At 38.7% G+C, this 15,476-nt stretch overlaps 1 protein-coding gene across 1 annotated transcript in view; it reads left to right on the top strand.

Moving 5' to 3' along the window:
• Mpc2 (mitochondrial pyruvate carrier 2) overlaps positions 1-14,708 on the top strand; it is a 15,928-nt gene extending 1,220 nt beyond the window's left edge. The window contains exons 2-5 of the mRNA XM_005370102.2: positions 6,248-6,288; positions 10,404-10,488; positions 11,724-11,835; positions 14,402-14,708. Coding sequence (XP_005370159.1) covers positions 6,248-6,288; positions 10,404-10,488; positions 11,724-11,835; positions 14,402-14,438 — 275 coding nt within the window. The 3' untranslated portion in view covers positions 14,439-14,708. The remainder of the gene's footprint in view (positions 1-6,247; positions 6,289-10,403; positions 10,489-11,723; positions 11,836-14,401) is intronic.
• The last annotated feature ends 768 nt before the right edge of the window (positions 14,709-15,476 follow it).

Raw genomic sequence — 15,476 nt, 5'->3', positions numbered from 1 at the left:
TGTAGACCAGGCTGGTCTCGAACTCACAGAGATCCACCTGCCTCTGCCTCCCGAGTGCTGGGATTAAAGGCGTGCGCCACCATTCTTTAAGAAAATGAAAGACCCCTGTCCCTCTAGTTCTTTATTGTAGTTCTACAATTAGGTTATTTCTAATACAAAATGGGAATTAATAAGACTTGTTTGTGGGGGCTAAAATATGATTGTATTATGAAGTCTTTAAGCATAAGATTGAGTGAATAGGAAATTTTATTCTCAATGGAAAAGATTGAGTTCCTAACAAAAAGGTGGATCTTGCCTTTACATAGATAAATGTATATTCTACAGTTGATATTAGAAAGGTTTAGTTCTGCCAGGAGCAGAAGCCACTCTCTGGGGCTTAGGTTGATTGCTAAATCTGGTGTCCTGTTTGGTAACAGAATGGTGTGTACTTCTGCATAGACTTTAGCTTAACACTCAATAGTATTACTGCAGTATAAGAACCATTATAAGGCTCCAAAGCCACAGAGAAACCCTGTCTCGAAAAACCAAAAAAAAAAAAAAAAAGAACCATTATAAAGCTTGTTTTTAAGGAACTTTATTATGAAGTTTGTTGAGTTGCCTTTTTTTACATTTCTATTTTGCTATGTTTATGGTGGAGGTTTTTCAGGAGTTAAGAGTTGGACAATCGGTGTAATGATCAGGGTGTTGCAAAGTAACTGAGCTCTGTGGCAATTCTTACCCTCCAGCTTTGTGTTTGGGGCATGGCATGAGGACTGAGTTTTAAACTACTTTCTAAGTGGGAATTGGAAGGTAGTTGTTTGTTGATCTTTTCCAGTGCCCTGGCTTTTAGCCTCCTGTACTTATTGTTTGTAGTACTTAACTGCAGAATGAAGAGCACTTTGTGCATTTCCCCCACAAGTCTTTGGGTTGCTTCTGTTTTAAGCGTAATAGAGGAACGTAGAAGACAGTCAGGGAGAGGTAGGATGACTCGTGATTAAATGACCTTGGCCTTAGAGAATTCCTCAAACCTTAGAAATCTTTTAAAATTAAGAATCATTGTGAAAATTAAAATGATGTGCTATCTAAGACACTTAGCAAAAGTATTGTTTTTCAAATCAGAGCAAATGTTCTCTTCCAAATAAAAAGGGTTTAGAGGGTTGTTGTTATTATTTGTTTGTTTTTGTTAACAAGAGCCCTTTTATCCCAGGTCGGCCTTGAACTTACTGTGTAGCTAAAGTCTTTTTTTTTTTTTTAAACTAGATTTCCAGGTGTGGTGGCACACTCCTTTAATCCCAGCACCCTGGGGGTGGCAGAAACAGGCAGATCTCTGTGAATTTAGTTCCAGGACATCCAGGGCTGTTACACAGGAAAAACCCTGTCTGAAAAAGAATCAAAAAAGGCTAGATCTTACTACTTTTTCCTGGCTGGCCCCAAACTTGTTATATAGAACAATCTGACCTCAGACTCACCAGAAATCTTCCTTCCTTCGCTCCCCAAAGCTGGGATTAAAGGTGTGTCCTCCTGGGACCAGACACCTTATGATTTTAGATAGTCATTCACTGGAGATCATCAGTTTACCCAGGATGACTTGTCAGTGAGCTCCAGGGATCTACTTGTCTCCACCCTCTATCTCTACACTCAGTGCTAGGGTTACAGGCGTGTACAGTGTTTTATTTATGTGGTACTGGAAATAGAACTCAGGGCTTCGAACTATTCTACATCTCTAACTTTAAATTTTTGAATAATACTATATAAAGATACCTAGCACTAAAAACTTACTTGTGATTGAAAAGTTATGAGCACAGCAATATAGAAATAAACATGAAAAATATGACTGTTGGCTCATTAGTGTTAAAATCTGAGAAAATGCCAGGGTGTGGGTGGTGGCAGTGGCATCCACACCTTTGGGAACGTCTTTAATTCCAGCACTCAGGAGGAGAACTCTGAGTTTGAGGCCAGCCTGATCTACAGAGTGAGTTCCTGTACAGTCAGGGCTAAACAGAGAAACCCTATCTTGAAAACCAAAAAAGGAAAAAGAAAAAAAGATCTGCGAAAACACTGATTATTGTTCTACTCATTACCCAGAATGAAAATAGTCCCCTTGACTATCACTGTACATTAGTATTTGTAATTGAGTCACCTAAGAATTAAACTAGATTCATATACAAACATTCTTTCTTTTAAAAAGTTATGGAAGGTTAGAATATCAACAGTTGGAAAGTATATTGCTTGTTATTCAATTTTGGGTTTATTTCTGTCTGTGACAAGTATTTCTAGACAAGCAACAGGATATGCTTTATAGAGATATATACTATAGTTAGAATACTATGTGGCCCAGAATGTTGAGGCCTTTGTCATCTGTCTGCTTATATTCAACATGTGCTGTGACACAGAATGATCTGCCTCTGTAGAACAATAATAGAATATAACTAAATGTACTTCCTAGAAAAGTTCCTCAACTCACATAAGGGATGTGGCTTAATCACCGTCTAGCTAACTGTATGTAAAGCCTGTGGCTCCAAACAAGTCAGTGTGTAACTATGCTCTAGGCACTTGTCAGATCATAACTTTGAAGTTGTGTTTCACAATGTTTACTTAACAGCTTCATTGGTATTTCGGCTTAATGTCCTTCAGCTCGTTATATATTGAGATTTAATCCTCATTGTGAAGCATTAGGTAACTGGAAATTTAATCAGACTATGGTGTTTGGAGGTGGAATATTTGGGGAGTAATTAGAATGAGATAAATTCCTTAAGGTGAAGTGTCTATGATTGAGTCCTAGTAACTTTGGGACAGAGCCCATACACGTATCTAACATATCCTTTTCCCCTCTTGCTGATAGAACATTTTGCCCTTCCTCAGGACTCTGTCACAACATGTGTGTTTTGTCCGTATGTGTGGCTATGTGCCAGATGTATGCCTGGTGCCCAAGTAGGTCAGACAGAATAGGTCATTGGATTCACTCCCCTGGACCGGAGTTGAGGATGCTTGTGAGCTGCCACGTGGGTGCTGGGAACCAAATCTTGTCCTCTCTGAGAGCAACAAGTACCCTTAACCACTGAGCCATCTTCCCAGCCCCAGAAAGTTATTATCAAGCACTGGCCTTAGGTATTTCTTGTAATAATGGAATATGGATGACTACAACTAGGCAAAAACATTACTAATTTACAAAACATACTTTTTTAAAAAAAATGTGAACTATAAAATAGGGTGTATCATACAAAGGTGCACAATGCCAGTGTTAATAATTATGTTCTTAGTGTTAAGCCAGAACTAGTTTTAGCACAATAAAAATGATTTTGTCAGTCAGTATTGGTATCAGATACTGACATTCACATTCTAAGGATGCATGTGGTTAGTTGGCCACATAGTATCAAGCAGGTGGACTGCATAGTATATGGAAGTAAGAGGAGTGTTGAAAAGTGAAAGATGGGCACATTAGATCAGTGAATACTAAACTAAGAGAATTTCTGATATGCAAGGGCCACCATAGATAAGTTATTACTGTATATATGCATGCACACACACACGTGTTTGAATTTTTTTTTTTTTGAGACACAGAATCTGATGTAGGCCACTTTGACCTTGCTATGTAGCTGAGCCAAAGTGGCCTTAAATTGATCCTCCTGCCTCTAGCAACTGAGAGCTTCATATAAAGAAAGGAATGGATGAACAAATTTTAGACAAGCCCAGAAAGTAATGCCAGTACTCCCAGAAAGCAAGATATTCAAGTAAAAGGATCGAAAGTTATTTTAGTATAAAAAATTGAGAAAAGGAAAGTGGTGATAAAGAATGGTATGAAAGGAATGAGAAGAGGTAGTGATCTTTGTGACCTTCCAACATTCAATAAGAAAGGTCATTCTTTACTTCAGAACACTGAATACCAATTCAATGTTTGTAAGTTTATGTGTGCATAATCTTTTCCAAGAAAGAAGCGTCTCTCTCTTTGTAGTAGAAAGAATCAAACATACATATAGCCTGTGTTCTGGATAGAATTCATTTATTCCATTAATAACAATTTCTCCCTGCCAAAGAAATTGGGAAATAAAGTTTGGTTTATAAAGTACATCAACCTATCCGTGTTCGGTTGTGTACTCCTGTAATCCCAGCACTCAGGAGGAAGAGAAAGGCAGATCTCTAGGAGTTCAAAGCCAGCCAGATTTCTATTATGAATTCCAGAGCAGCCAGAGCTACATTGTGAGGTCCTGAAAGAGAAATCCCAAAGAAGAAAGACAAAGGGGAAGGTATATCAATCTGTCAACCACAGTAACACCACTTGAAATATCTGCATTCCGGAGGCTGAAGGAAGGCTTCAAATTCACAGAAATCTATCAACCTCTACCTTCTGAAGGCTGGAATTAAAGGTGTGTACGGCCACACCCAGCCCTCCTCCTTTTCAGTAGTTTAAAAGCAAAAGCTAGCTACTTTGTTCTGGGAGTTGTGGGTCTCTTTGTAATCCTTGTCCTTAAGGCCTGAAGAAAGCAGTGAATTCAAGGTCAGCCTGGGCTATCTGGGAACTTCCAAGCCAGCTTGGGCTGCAGTGTGAAACAGTCCCCACGCCCTCCACATTATCTCAAAAAAAAAAAAAACAACCTGCTTATTTACACTTTCAGATATTCAGCTCTGATTATTTATTGCTTTTCATTGTCTTCAAATATCTCAGAAAAAAATAGCAAATTAGAAAATCTTATATGTTTGCTACAGATATTTTTCTATTTAGTACTTAAAGTTATTAAACTCATTTAAAGTTTGTTTTCATTTAAAATTATCACTAATTGGGGATGGAGAGGTGTCTCAGCAGTTAAGAACACTTACTACTCTTACACAGCAACTATGTTTGGTTTCGCAGATCGCAGCTCATAGCCATCTGTAACTCCAGTTTCGGGGGATCTGACACTCTCTTCTGACCCCTATGGACACCAGTGTGAACATGATACACATACATACATACAGGCAAAACACTCATAACATGAAATTATTTTTTTCAGTGGTTAAAATACCTTTCTTGGTCAAAAATACTGGCCTCTTAATTTCACGTTTGAAGGTTTTTTTTTGTTGTTTAGTTGTTTTTGTTTTTTGTTTTGTTTCATTTTTTTAGATTGGTTGGTGTGGTTCTGTAGGAATTTGTACAGTTACATTTTTTTACTCTTTTTTTTAATTTTTAAGATTTTTTTTTTTTTTTTTGTTTTTTGAGACAGGGTTTCTCTGTGGCTTTGGAGCCTGTCCTGGAACTAGCTCTTGTAGACCAGGCTGGTCTCAAACTCACAGAGATCCGCCTGCCTTGCCTCCTGAGTGCTGGGATTAAAAGCGTGCACCACCACCGCCCGGCGTACAGTTACATTTTTAACTGTCACCTAGCTTGGAGCATTGTAGTAAATTAATAACTAGGTAAATCTACTGGAAAGTTTTACTGTTCAATAAACCCAAATGTTCAACCATTTAAACTTTCAGAGAAGCCAGAATCTAGGGACATTACTTAGAAAACAATTTGAGGACAGCAACAGAATAAACAGTTTTGAAATGGTGGTCTGGGAGAATCAAGAAGAATTCAAATTTGGACATCTGTTCACCCAGAAACTGAAAAGATACACTTCACTTCCTTGAGTGATGAAACCAAGCTTCAAGCCATAGTAAAAACCAAATTAAGAAACTGCTACAGCCTGTGATCCGGGGCCTCCACATGTGACAAAGGAAATAACCTCCCTGTGACGACCTGAACCTCCCCAGCCCACTCTAATCCCAATTCTGAGTTTAGGAGGAGTATCTCAGAATGTGTTGAGTATTTATTCAAGAAAACAGTGTCTGCAAAGGTCAGATCCCCTGGAGCTAAAGATGCAGGTGTTTGGGAGCCACTGAACTGAACTCAGGTCCTCCCCAAAAGCCCCTGCTCTCATCTACTGAGCCACTTCTCCAGCCCAACCTTCACTTTTTTTTTTTTTGTTTTGTTTTGGTTTTTTGAGACAGGGTTTATCTGTGTTGCTGTGGCTGTCCTGGAACTAGCTCTGTAGACTCATCCACCTCAGAGATGAACCTGCCTCTGCCTCCTGAGTGCTGGGATTAAAAGACCTGGCTCACCTTAGCTTATTTTTAATGTGATCTACAAGTAGGTGGCAAGAATATCAGAAAGACACATGGAAGATTGATATTACAGTGTTTTTGTACCTTCCTAAATGTCAGTACAATGTGTATAAAAAGCAGAGTATAATTTGGTGTTAGCATATAAAGGAATAATATTTGATTATCTCTAAATTTTTCTTTTATTTTTCAGGCCCCAGAACAGTTTTTTTCTGGGCTCCAGTAATGAAATGGGTAAGTTTTGAGTTTTAACAGAAGTTACTTAAAATAATTGCTTTATAGAAATTACTAATTTGAGATAAATCTTTTTATTATTAAATTTATTTTTTTAAACAATCTTTTCTCATTTTACATACCTATCCCAGTTCCCACTCCCTCCCCTCATCCCACCCTCCCCTTCACCCCACTCCAGCCCCCCCCACATCCACTCCTCAGAGATGGTAAGGCTTCCCAATGGGAGTCAACAAAGTCTGACACATCACTTTGAGGCAGGACCGAGGCCCTCCCTCTTATTTCTAGGTTGAGCAAGGTTTCCCTCCAAAAAAAATAAGTTTCAAAATACCAGTTCAAGCACTAGAGATAAATCCTGGTACCACTGCCAATGGTATCACAGACTGCCCCAGCCATACAACTGTCGTTCACATTCAGAGGGCCTAGTTTGATCCTATGCAGGTTCCCCCACTATTAGTCTGGAGTCAGTGAGCTCTCCCTAGCTCAGGTCAGCTGTTTCTGTGGGTATCCCCATTATGGTCATGACCCCTTTGCTCATTATCGCTCCTACCTCTCTTGTACTGGTCTCCAGAAGCTCAGCCCAATGCTTTGCTGTGGATCTCTGCATCTGCTTCCCTCAGTTGTTAGGTGAAGGTTATATGATGACAACTAAGATAGTCATCGATCTTATTACAGGGAAAGGCCAGTTCAGGCACCCTCTCCACTTTTGCTTAGGGTCTTAGCTGGGACCCCTTGTGGATTCCTGGGAATTATCCCTAGTGCCGGGTTTCTTGTTAAGCCCCATAATGGCTCCCTCAAATCAAGATATCTCTTTCCTTGCTCCCCTTCTCTGTCCTTCCCTCATTTCAACCATCCCATTCCCTCATGTTCTCTTCCTCCCTCCCCTTCTCCCCTTCCATCCTCCCGTCTCCCCCCTCCCAATTTTAATTTGAGATAAATCTTATGAAGCATATACTACCTACCTTAGTTTATCTGAACTCTGTCTGTCAGAAAGGGCCTCTGGATACATATTTCTTAAAAAACATACCGAGCCTCACATGGTGGTATAGCCTATTATCCCAGTACTTGGATGGCATAGATAGCAAGATGAAGGGGCTTAAGTCTATCCTCTGACTATGTATAGAATTTGAGGCCAGCCCAAGTACATACAACTCTATCTAATACATATAAGCATTTGGTGTAAATGGTAGAGCCTATGACTTCTGGCTCCAAGATTATTACTTTCACTTTATAACAGATATATGTACATATATAATATATACTCATTCTAGTGGCTTTTTCTAACAAATCATTGGATTTATGTTGAAAATTATCTGTTTGGAGCTTTTTGCAAATGCAGATGTGCAGTCCCCATCACAGAACCACTCAATCTGAAAAACCCCAGGGACAGCCCAGTAAGCTGTGTTTTTTTTTAAATAACCTCTGCAGGTGATTCTAGTGTCCTCTAAGTTGAAAACTGCTGGTCTGTAAACTCTTCTAATATGGCAAAAATAATAAAATAACCACCTTAACCATTTTTCTTCTAAAATTTTTTTATGGTTTATTTAGCTTTTATTTTATGTGCATTGGTATGAAGGTGTCAGATGCCCTGGAACTGGCTTTTCAGACAGTTGTGAGCTGCGATGTGGGTGCTGGGATTTGAACCCGGGTCCTCGGGAAGAGCAGTCAGTGCTTTTAACCACTGAGCCAACTCTCCAGCCCCACCTTAACTATTTTTGCGTTTGCATTTTAAATAAACATCCAGGTAGTGCTCAGTACATTATCAGTCAGCGTTATAGCTTAGAGACTTTAGCACTATTACACACTCCATACTATACTGCTTCTTTTTCTTAAAATAATGTCTACTTGTTGGTTGCCTCTATGAATTTGGTTGTCTAGGTACCTCATGGAAGTGAAATCATGCAATGTTTTTTAAAGATTTATTTATGTCTGTGTCTGTGTGCATGTATTTACACATGTTGCTGGTACCTGAGGAGGCCAAAAGTGTCAGATTCCTTGAAGCTAGAGTTAGAGGCATCTGTGAGCTACCCAACATGGGTGCTAAGAACCTAAGTTTGGTCCTCTGCAAGAGCAACAAGCACTCTTAACTGCTGAATATCTCTCTCAGTCCCGTGGAATCATTCAATATTCATGACTGGTTTATTTCACAGGTTTATTTCCTGGTTACTGCATATCATAATTTGCTTTGTTTTGTAGCTGAATAATGCCCATTATGTTGCTGGATGCAGGTCTGGCTAGTTGCTACTTGAAAGCCAGTACTGTGGAGCTAAGAGTTGGTGGAAAGGAAGTCAGCTTTATTCAAGAACTGGCACTTTGGAAAACAAGGGAGGCTTTTGTACTGCTGTAGGAAATCAGGTGTAAGAAAAGGTTTTTAGCATTGTTGTGGTAGCACACACCTTTAATTCCAGCACTCAGAGGAGTCAAGTCATTTGGAAGGCAGCCCATTCTACATAGAGATTCATAATTTTTTTTAAAGGCTTTTAGAGGGAAGCACGAGGGGACAGTTGCAGGAATAATACATCCTGGGCAGAGTCCTTAACATCTATAGCGTTTGTTTCCCCCTTTTGTTCTTTCTCCTCTCTAAACATCATAATGGGTCTTGAGCCTCCTGAAGGTCTTTAAATAGACATAGTTCCTTTTTTTTTAATTGATTTGCAGTATGAATTGCTCCCAGAGCCTGCATTTGCTTTGCAAGTGGTGTGCTACCCCCCAGCATTCCCAGTGCTTCCGCAGCCTAACATATTACTGTTGTGCAAGTTAAATTTCAGCAGCTTACATGCTTTGTGTGAGTCCAATTACAGAATAATGAGAGGTAGTTACATATGTGGGTGTAATCTTAAGGTTACCAGATGCTTTGGGTTTTTAAATTTTATTTTTGTTTCTGGCCTCATGCATGGGTAGCACAGTGTTCTATCATGGAATCATAGCCTCACCTCTTTTACTTTTTTTTTTTTTTTTTGAGATGTAATCTCACTGAATTGCCCAGGTTGCCTTGAACTTTTGAACCTCAGCCCTCTTTTTTACTTTGGAATAGGACTTCTATGCTGCTGGGGGGAGGGGACCGTGGTGGCACACACCTTTAATCCCAGCACTTGGGTGACAGAGGCAGATGGGATCTCTGTGAGTTCAAGGCCAGCCTGGTCTACAAAGTGAGCTCCAGGACAGCCAGGACTGTTACACAGAGAAACCCTGTCTCAAAAAGCAACGAAAAAAGATACCTATGCTGACCTTTGAACTTACTTTGTAGTTGAGACAGGCCTTAAGCTTGTGGTTTTCCTTCCCTTAGCCTCCCCACCCCCCAAATATCTTGAATTATAGGCCTATACCATCCAGGCCCAGCTTATTACCAAGCTTTCTGAGGAATGCTGACATTAGGATATGTGTGGGTGATTCTATAAAAGACAATAAAGTCATGGCAGGAGCAGGAGTGGTGCCAGAGAGATGGCTCAGTGGTTTTAGAGCACTTGCTGCTCTTGTAGATACCTAGCTTCAGTTCCCAGCATCTACATGATGCCTCACTACCAGCTTTAACATCAGTTTCAGGGATTCCATGTCCTTGTCTGGCCTCCATGGACACTGCTCACAGATGGTACACATATATATGCAGGCAAAGTGCTTGTACACATAAAGATAAATCTTTAAAAAAACACACACAACAAGGAAGATATGGTTGTGTGTGCTTTAATGTTAAAGAAAAGTTATCTAGGACCAATAAGAACTCAAGGTAAAGGCACCTTTGACCAAGCCTGAGTTTAATTTCTGGAACCCATTTGGTGTAATGAGAGAACTGACTCCCACAATTTGTCCTGTGACCTCTTTATGTGCACTGTGACACGTGTACATGTTCTAAAAATAAGGAAAAATCATCTAACAAGATAAAATTGTAAGTAAGTTTTCTGGTACTTCTTTAAAGAATATTGATAGAAAACATAAAAGAAGAAGGTACTCTTGAATTTGTTGTAGCTTTTTGTCATGCTCCGAACTTTTCTTAATGTTATGGATAATATGAGTGTAGCTATCATGTAGAGATTCATAGATATTTTGTCTAATTTAAAATTAAAAATGATTATGCCTCACTCTTGACGCCCTGCTCACATGTCTTAAATGTGTATTTGCAGGGATTGGTGTGTGCAGGATTAGCTGACATGGCCAGACCTGCAGAGAAACTCAGCACAGCTCAGTCCACTGTGCTGATGGCTACAGGTAAATTAAAAGCTTCTTCGATAGTCCACTGTTGTATAACACTATTTCTGAGACAATGTGAGAAAATGTCCACTCACTACAAATAAAGAGTTGATACCACCAAAGTTTAGCTTGGTGAACCAATGTGCTTCTTGGAGTTACTTACAGAAATAGGGGTGAAGAGTTACTTACAGAACCAGAAATTACTCAGATGGTTGCATCACTGAAAACCTACCCCAGCATGGGTGACAGCCAAGGAAAGATGGAACTCATTGTACAAGCTCACTGCACAACCTGCAGGCAGCTTGTCAGGTTAGACAATGTTTCATCTAAGCTCAGTTAGTTTGAATGTCTCCCAGGCAGTTTGACTTGTCTAAGAGTCTCTCTCAGCCCTGTTTACTATTTATGTAAGCTTAAACAGAGAGACTGAGTGCCTCTGATATGTTTTAGGAACTTCCTGATAACTTTTGAGTTTACTTCTTGAGTTTTTACTAGCATCTCTTCAGATCATCCTGAGTCTTTTATTTACTTTTACTGAGAATTTCATACATGCATATGTTTTGATCAAATCAGCCTCCCACCATGTTTCCCTCCCAGCAACAATAACAAAAGTTGCATTTTGAGTCTTAACAAACTTCCTCCCAAGATAGAACCTTTTATCCCGAAACTGCTAAAAAATAACCATATACTAGCTGAAGAGATGGCTCAGCTTTTAAAGGGTAGGTACACACCCAAAATTAACCCACATACAACAAAACTCTGGTTTTATGTTCATTAAATGATTTTATTTTACAAATGTCTTCATGCATATTTACTCTCACACATTATCCATCTCTAGGGAATACTGGATTATGGATAGCTTAGGCAGGAAGGTTGTTGAGAATAAATGTCTATGTGAGATTTTGCTTCTCAGGTTTTTACATGAGCATAATTTTCTAAGTGGGATGATGGTATAGTTACTAGACACTGGTTCCTAGCAAAGTCTCCCTTTAATGTAAGAACTGAGAATTTTATATAATACTGAAAATTCTATCATGAGAATTTTTATGTAATATATAATTATGTAGCTATAATATAGTGTTATATAATAAGACTTAAAGGTACTTTTTTAAGACTCATAATACAGCATTTCTTTGCCCTTCGTCCTTTGTTATTATTGTCATAGCCTTATTCATAGTTAACCTTACTCTAATGTTAAATATTAAAATATATTATGAGAAGTATCTGTGCCTTTAAAAAATGCTTTCTTTCAACAGGGTTTATTTGGTCAAGGTACTCACTTGTAATTATACCCAAAAATTGGAGTTTGTTTGCTGTTAATTTCTTTGTGGGGTCAGCAGGAGCCTCTCAGCTGTTTCGTATTTGGAGGTAAGCCTACTACCAAGGTGTAACAGAACTGATTCAGAAGCTACCTAGATGGCTGTGTATGTGTGTGTGTGTATTTGTTATTCACATATAATATTGCCAAAATTGTGTATGAAGTAGAAACATATCATTTCTGTCAGTGTGGGAAATTACAAATATGTTAAGAGCAGCTAAGCTTATGTTACCTAGATTTTAAATTCAACAGTTTATTGTCTGAATTCTCAATTTTTATAATTCTCTCCCTCTCCCTCTCTCTCTGATAACTGTGTTTTTTTTTTTTTTTTTTGTTGCTGTGATAAAATACCGTGACTGAAAGCAATGTAGAGAAGAGAGTGTTATTTGGCTTATGGTTCTGGAGGAGCAGTCTATGATGGTAGGAAAGGCGTAGCAATAGTTAGGGGAAACATAGCTACGGGAACAGGAAGCTGGTCACCTTTTCATTCACGTACAGGAAGCCTAGAGAGAACAGGAAGCGGAGTGTACGGATGAGATCTCAAAGTTAGCCCTCAGTGATAATACTTTCTCCAACAAGGCTTCACTTCTTCAAGGTTCTATAACCTCCCAAAGAGCACCACCCCTGGCGACCAGGAGTTCATGTACATTTGTCATTCAGACCACAACATATAACACAATTTTCTAAGCCATTTTCAGTGTAAGCCTTTTGTCACTTGCTTTCAGCTATAGAAGTGGGCTTTAAATGTATGTGGAATAACATTTAGAGAAAGGGCACGGGTTTTGCTGTGAAGTGTTCTGTGAACACTGGAAAGGTTTTTAAACTCTTTACTCAGTAGTTAGCAATTGGGCCTGGGAAGATGATTCAGTAGTTAAGAGAGGTACTTTTTTTTATTTATTTATTTATTTATTTATTTATTTATTTATTTATTTATTTAGGATTTTCGAGACAGGGTTTCTCCGTAGCTTTTGGTTCCTGTCCTGGAACTAGCTCTTGTAGGCCAGGCTGGCCTCAAACTCACAGAGATCCGCCTGCCTCTGCCTCCCGAGTGCTGGTATTAAAGGCATGCGCCACCACTGCCCGGCTTACTTTTTTTTTTTTTTAAGGAAGTGGGGGAAAGCCAGGTAAGAGGATCCCTGTAGCTTACTGGACACTCAGTCTTCCCAAATTGGTGAGCTTCAGATTCAGTGAGAGAGTCTGTCTTAAAAAAAAAAAAGATGGAAAGCAATTGAGGAAAACACCTCCCATTGACCTCTGTCTCACACACACAAGTGCACATATATATGCCAGACATACACAAAACAAGGTTAATATTATTTGTCATGGAAAATAGTTGTCTTACAATCAAATATTTGAAGTCATTATTTTTCAAGAAATCTAAGAAGTATGATAAGCTTCATATTGTTTATATAATTTTCTACTCTTAAAAACAGAAAAAGTAAAAAGTTAATTAAGTCTAAAGGGTTATGTATAAGAAAGACTCTGGCTCTATAGTTGAGTCTTCTGCATTAATGAGAATTGAAGAAACTTTAAGTGTTTATAACCTATTAGTCTATTAGTGGGAGAAAGTATGTTTTTTACTTCTAGTGATCAAACAAGAACCCGTTGTCACTTGATTTTTTTTTCTTAGATGCTTTGTGAGTATAAAATGAAAAATTATAGTTAATCACATTTTGCCAATTGTTATACAAATACATTAGCATGGGGCATTCAGTGTTGAACATTAGAGGGCTAGAGCAATAGCACAGCTGTTAGGAATGCAAACTACTCTTGCTAGGGACTGAAATTTGGTTACCAACACACACACTTCAGGTGGCTTAGAACTACCTGCAACTCCAAGCCCCAGGAGATCTAGAATGGTCTCCTGGTCTCTCTAGAAGGCACACTCCTCACCTGCCTCCCGCAATGCATGCACACACCCTCAGATACACAAAATTTTTTGTTTGTTTTAAATAAAGAATAAAAATAGGTCAGTGAACTGGGCAGTGGTGGTGCATGCATTTAATCCCAGCACGCAAGAAGCAGAGGCAGACAGATCTCTGAGTTTGAAGCCAGTCAGCTTTGGTCTACAAAGCAAGTTCCCGGACAGCCAGAGCTAAACCATGAAACCCTGTCTCAAAAGGAAAGGAAAAAGGAAGAAAAGAGAGGGAAAGAAAGTAGGTCAGTGGATGTGACTCAGATTCAATACTTGTCTAGCATGTGTAAGCCCCTAGATTGGACCCTCAGCACTGATGTTTTGTTTTTGAGACAGGGTTTCTCTATATAGCCCTGGGTGTTCTAGAACTCTCTCTGTAGACCATGCTGGCCTTGAACTCAGAGATCCACCTACTGGGATTAAAGGGGTGTGTAGGTGTGTGTGTATGTGTTCTTTAAAATGAAACATGTCATATAAGCAATTAAAACTTCAGAAGTTGAAATCTAAAACACACAGCAGAGGCAAATGAAATCTTTGGGTACCTCACTTTTCCTTCTGCCTGTTTCTACCTGTAAGTTCCTTGGAAGATTGCATTTACAACTCTGTAGCCTCTTGGCAGCAGGAAAGAAGTGGGATGTGCTTCCCATTCTCTTTTTAGCTGTTGTTATTGGTAATGATTCGTCTTTCTGTTTTCTTTATAGATATAATCAAGAACTCAAAGCTAAAGGGATCCAGTAGGAGTTCCTGATCACCTGAAACATCCAGATGTGGACAGAAACATTGGAACCTAGTTTATTTAATTATTGATAGGTGATGATAACTGTCCTGATAATGTTTGCAAAGAATGAAAAAGAATCTAACTGTAATTAATAGCTAGCACTTGACTCCACAGAAAAATAAAGCAGACTTTTAATAACAGTCTCTTACATATGATTCAAGGAATGTACCTATGAATAGCACTAACATTGTTTTCTACCACTTGTCCATAATAAATCTTACTTGATCATACTTACTCAGCATCATCTTTTAGTTAACCAAAATTATAAGAGCAAACACATTCAAGCAAACAGAGACATGGTCGAAGGATTAAATAACCTGCTTATTAGAGTAGGATGGTAGAGTGGCCACAAGTAGAATAATGCCCAAAAGGATGAGAAATAGCTAGTAGAATGACTAGCAGACTGGCTTTAAACTATTTTAAATATCCTAACCTGAAGTATTTAAATTTTTTTAACTTTAATGAAATTCTTTCACAGCTAGAATTTTTAAATAGGATTGTTGTAATAATGAGTTGAGACAATTTTGTTGTTTTATTTTTTTGTTACTTGTTTTCTTTAAGCTGGAAACTTGCTATATAGTCCAGGCTAACTTCAAACTCTCCTCTCCTGCCTCAGTCTTTTAAGTCTGGAAGTTAGAGAAATGTGCTATCTCATTAACATAGAGCCTGGTTCATAAAGAGCACCTAGTTTTTAATTAACCTCAGTAACTGAGCACAAAAAGGCCGTGGAGTCCCTCTGACCTGCACTTACATCTTAGTTCTTTGGTTTATAAGCTGTGGATTTGGGTAAATTAATTGCCTTTCAGAGTTCTTGCAATTTAACTAGGTTCTCTGTATATGCTGTGACATATCTCCAGGGTCTAGGAGACTCTGGGCATAGATTGCTTCATATTAGAAAATAATCATTCTATTTGATTTAGCCTTAAATTTGGAATACTAAGCTAAAAGTATTAGTAAAAACCAGTTTTCCTTAGCACTATAACAAGATAATCAGCAAA

This window comes from Microtus ochrogaster, unplaced genomic scaffold (assembly GCF_000317375.1).
Source record: "Microtus ochrogaster isolate Prairie Vole_2 unplaced genomic scaffold, MicOch1.0 UNK70, whole genome shotgun sequence".
NCBI classification, from domain to species: Eukaryota; Metazoa; Chordata; class Mammalia; order Rodentia; family Cricetidae; genus Microtus; species Microtus ochrogaster.
The sequence above is the reverse complement of the archived record's forward strand: the minus strand, read 5'-3'. Positions and strand labels throughout refer to the sequence as shown.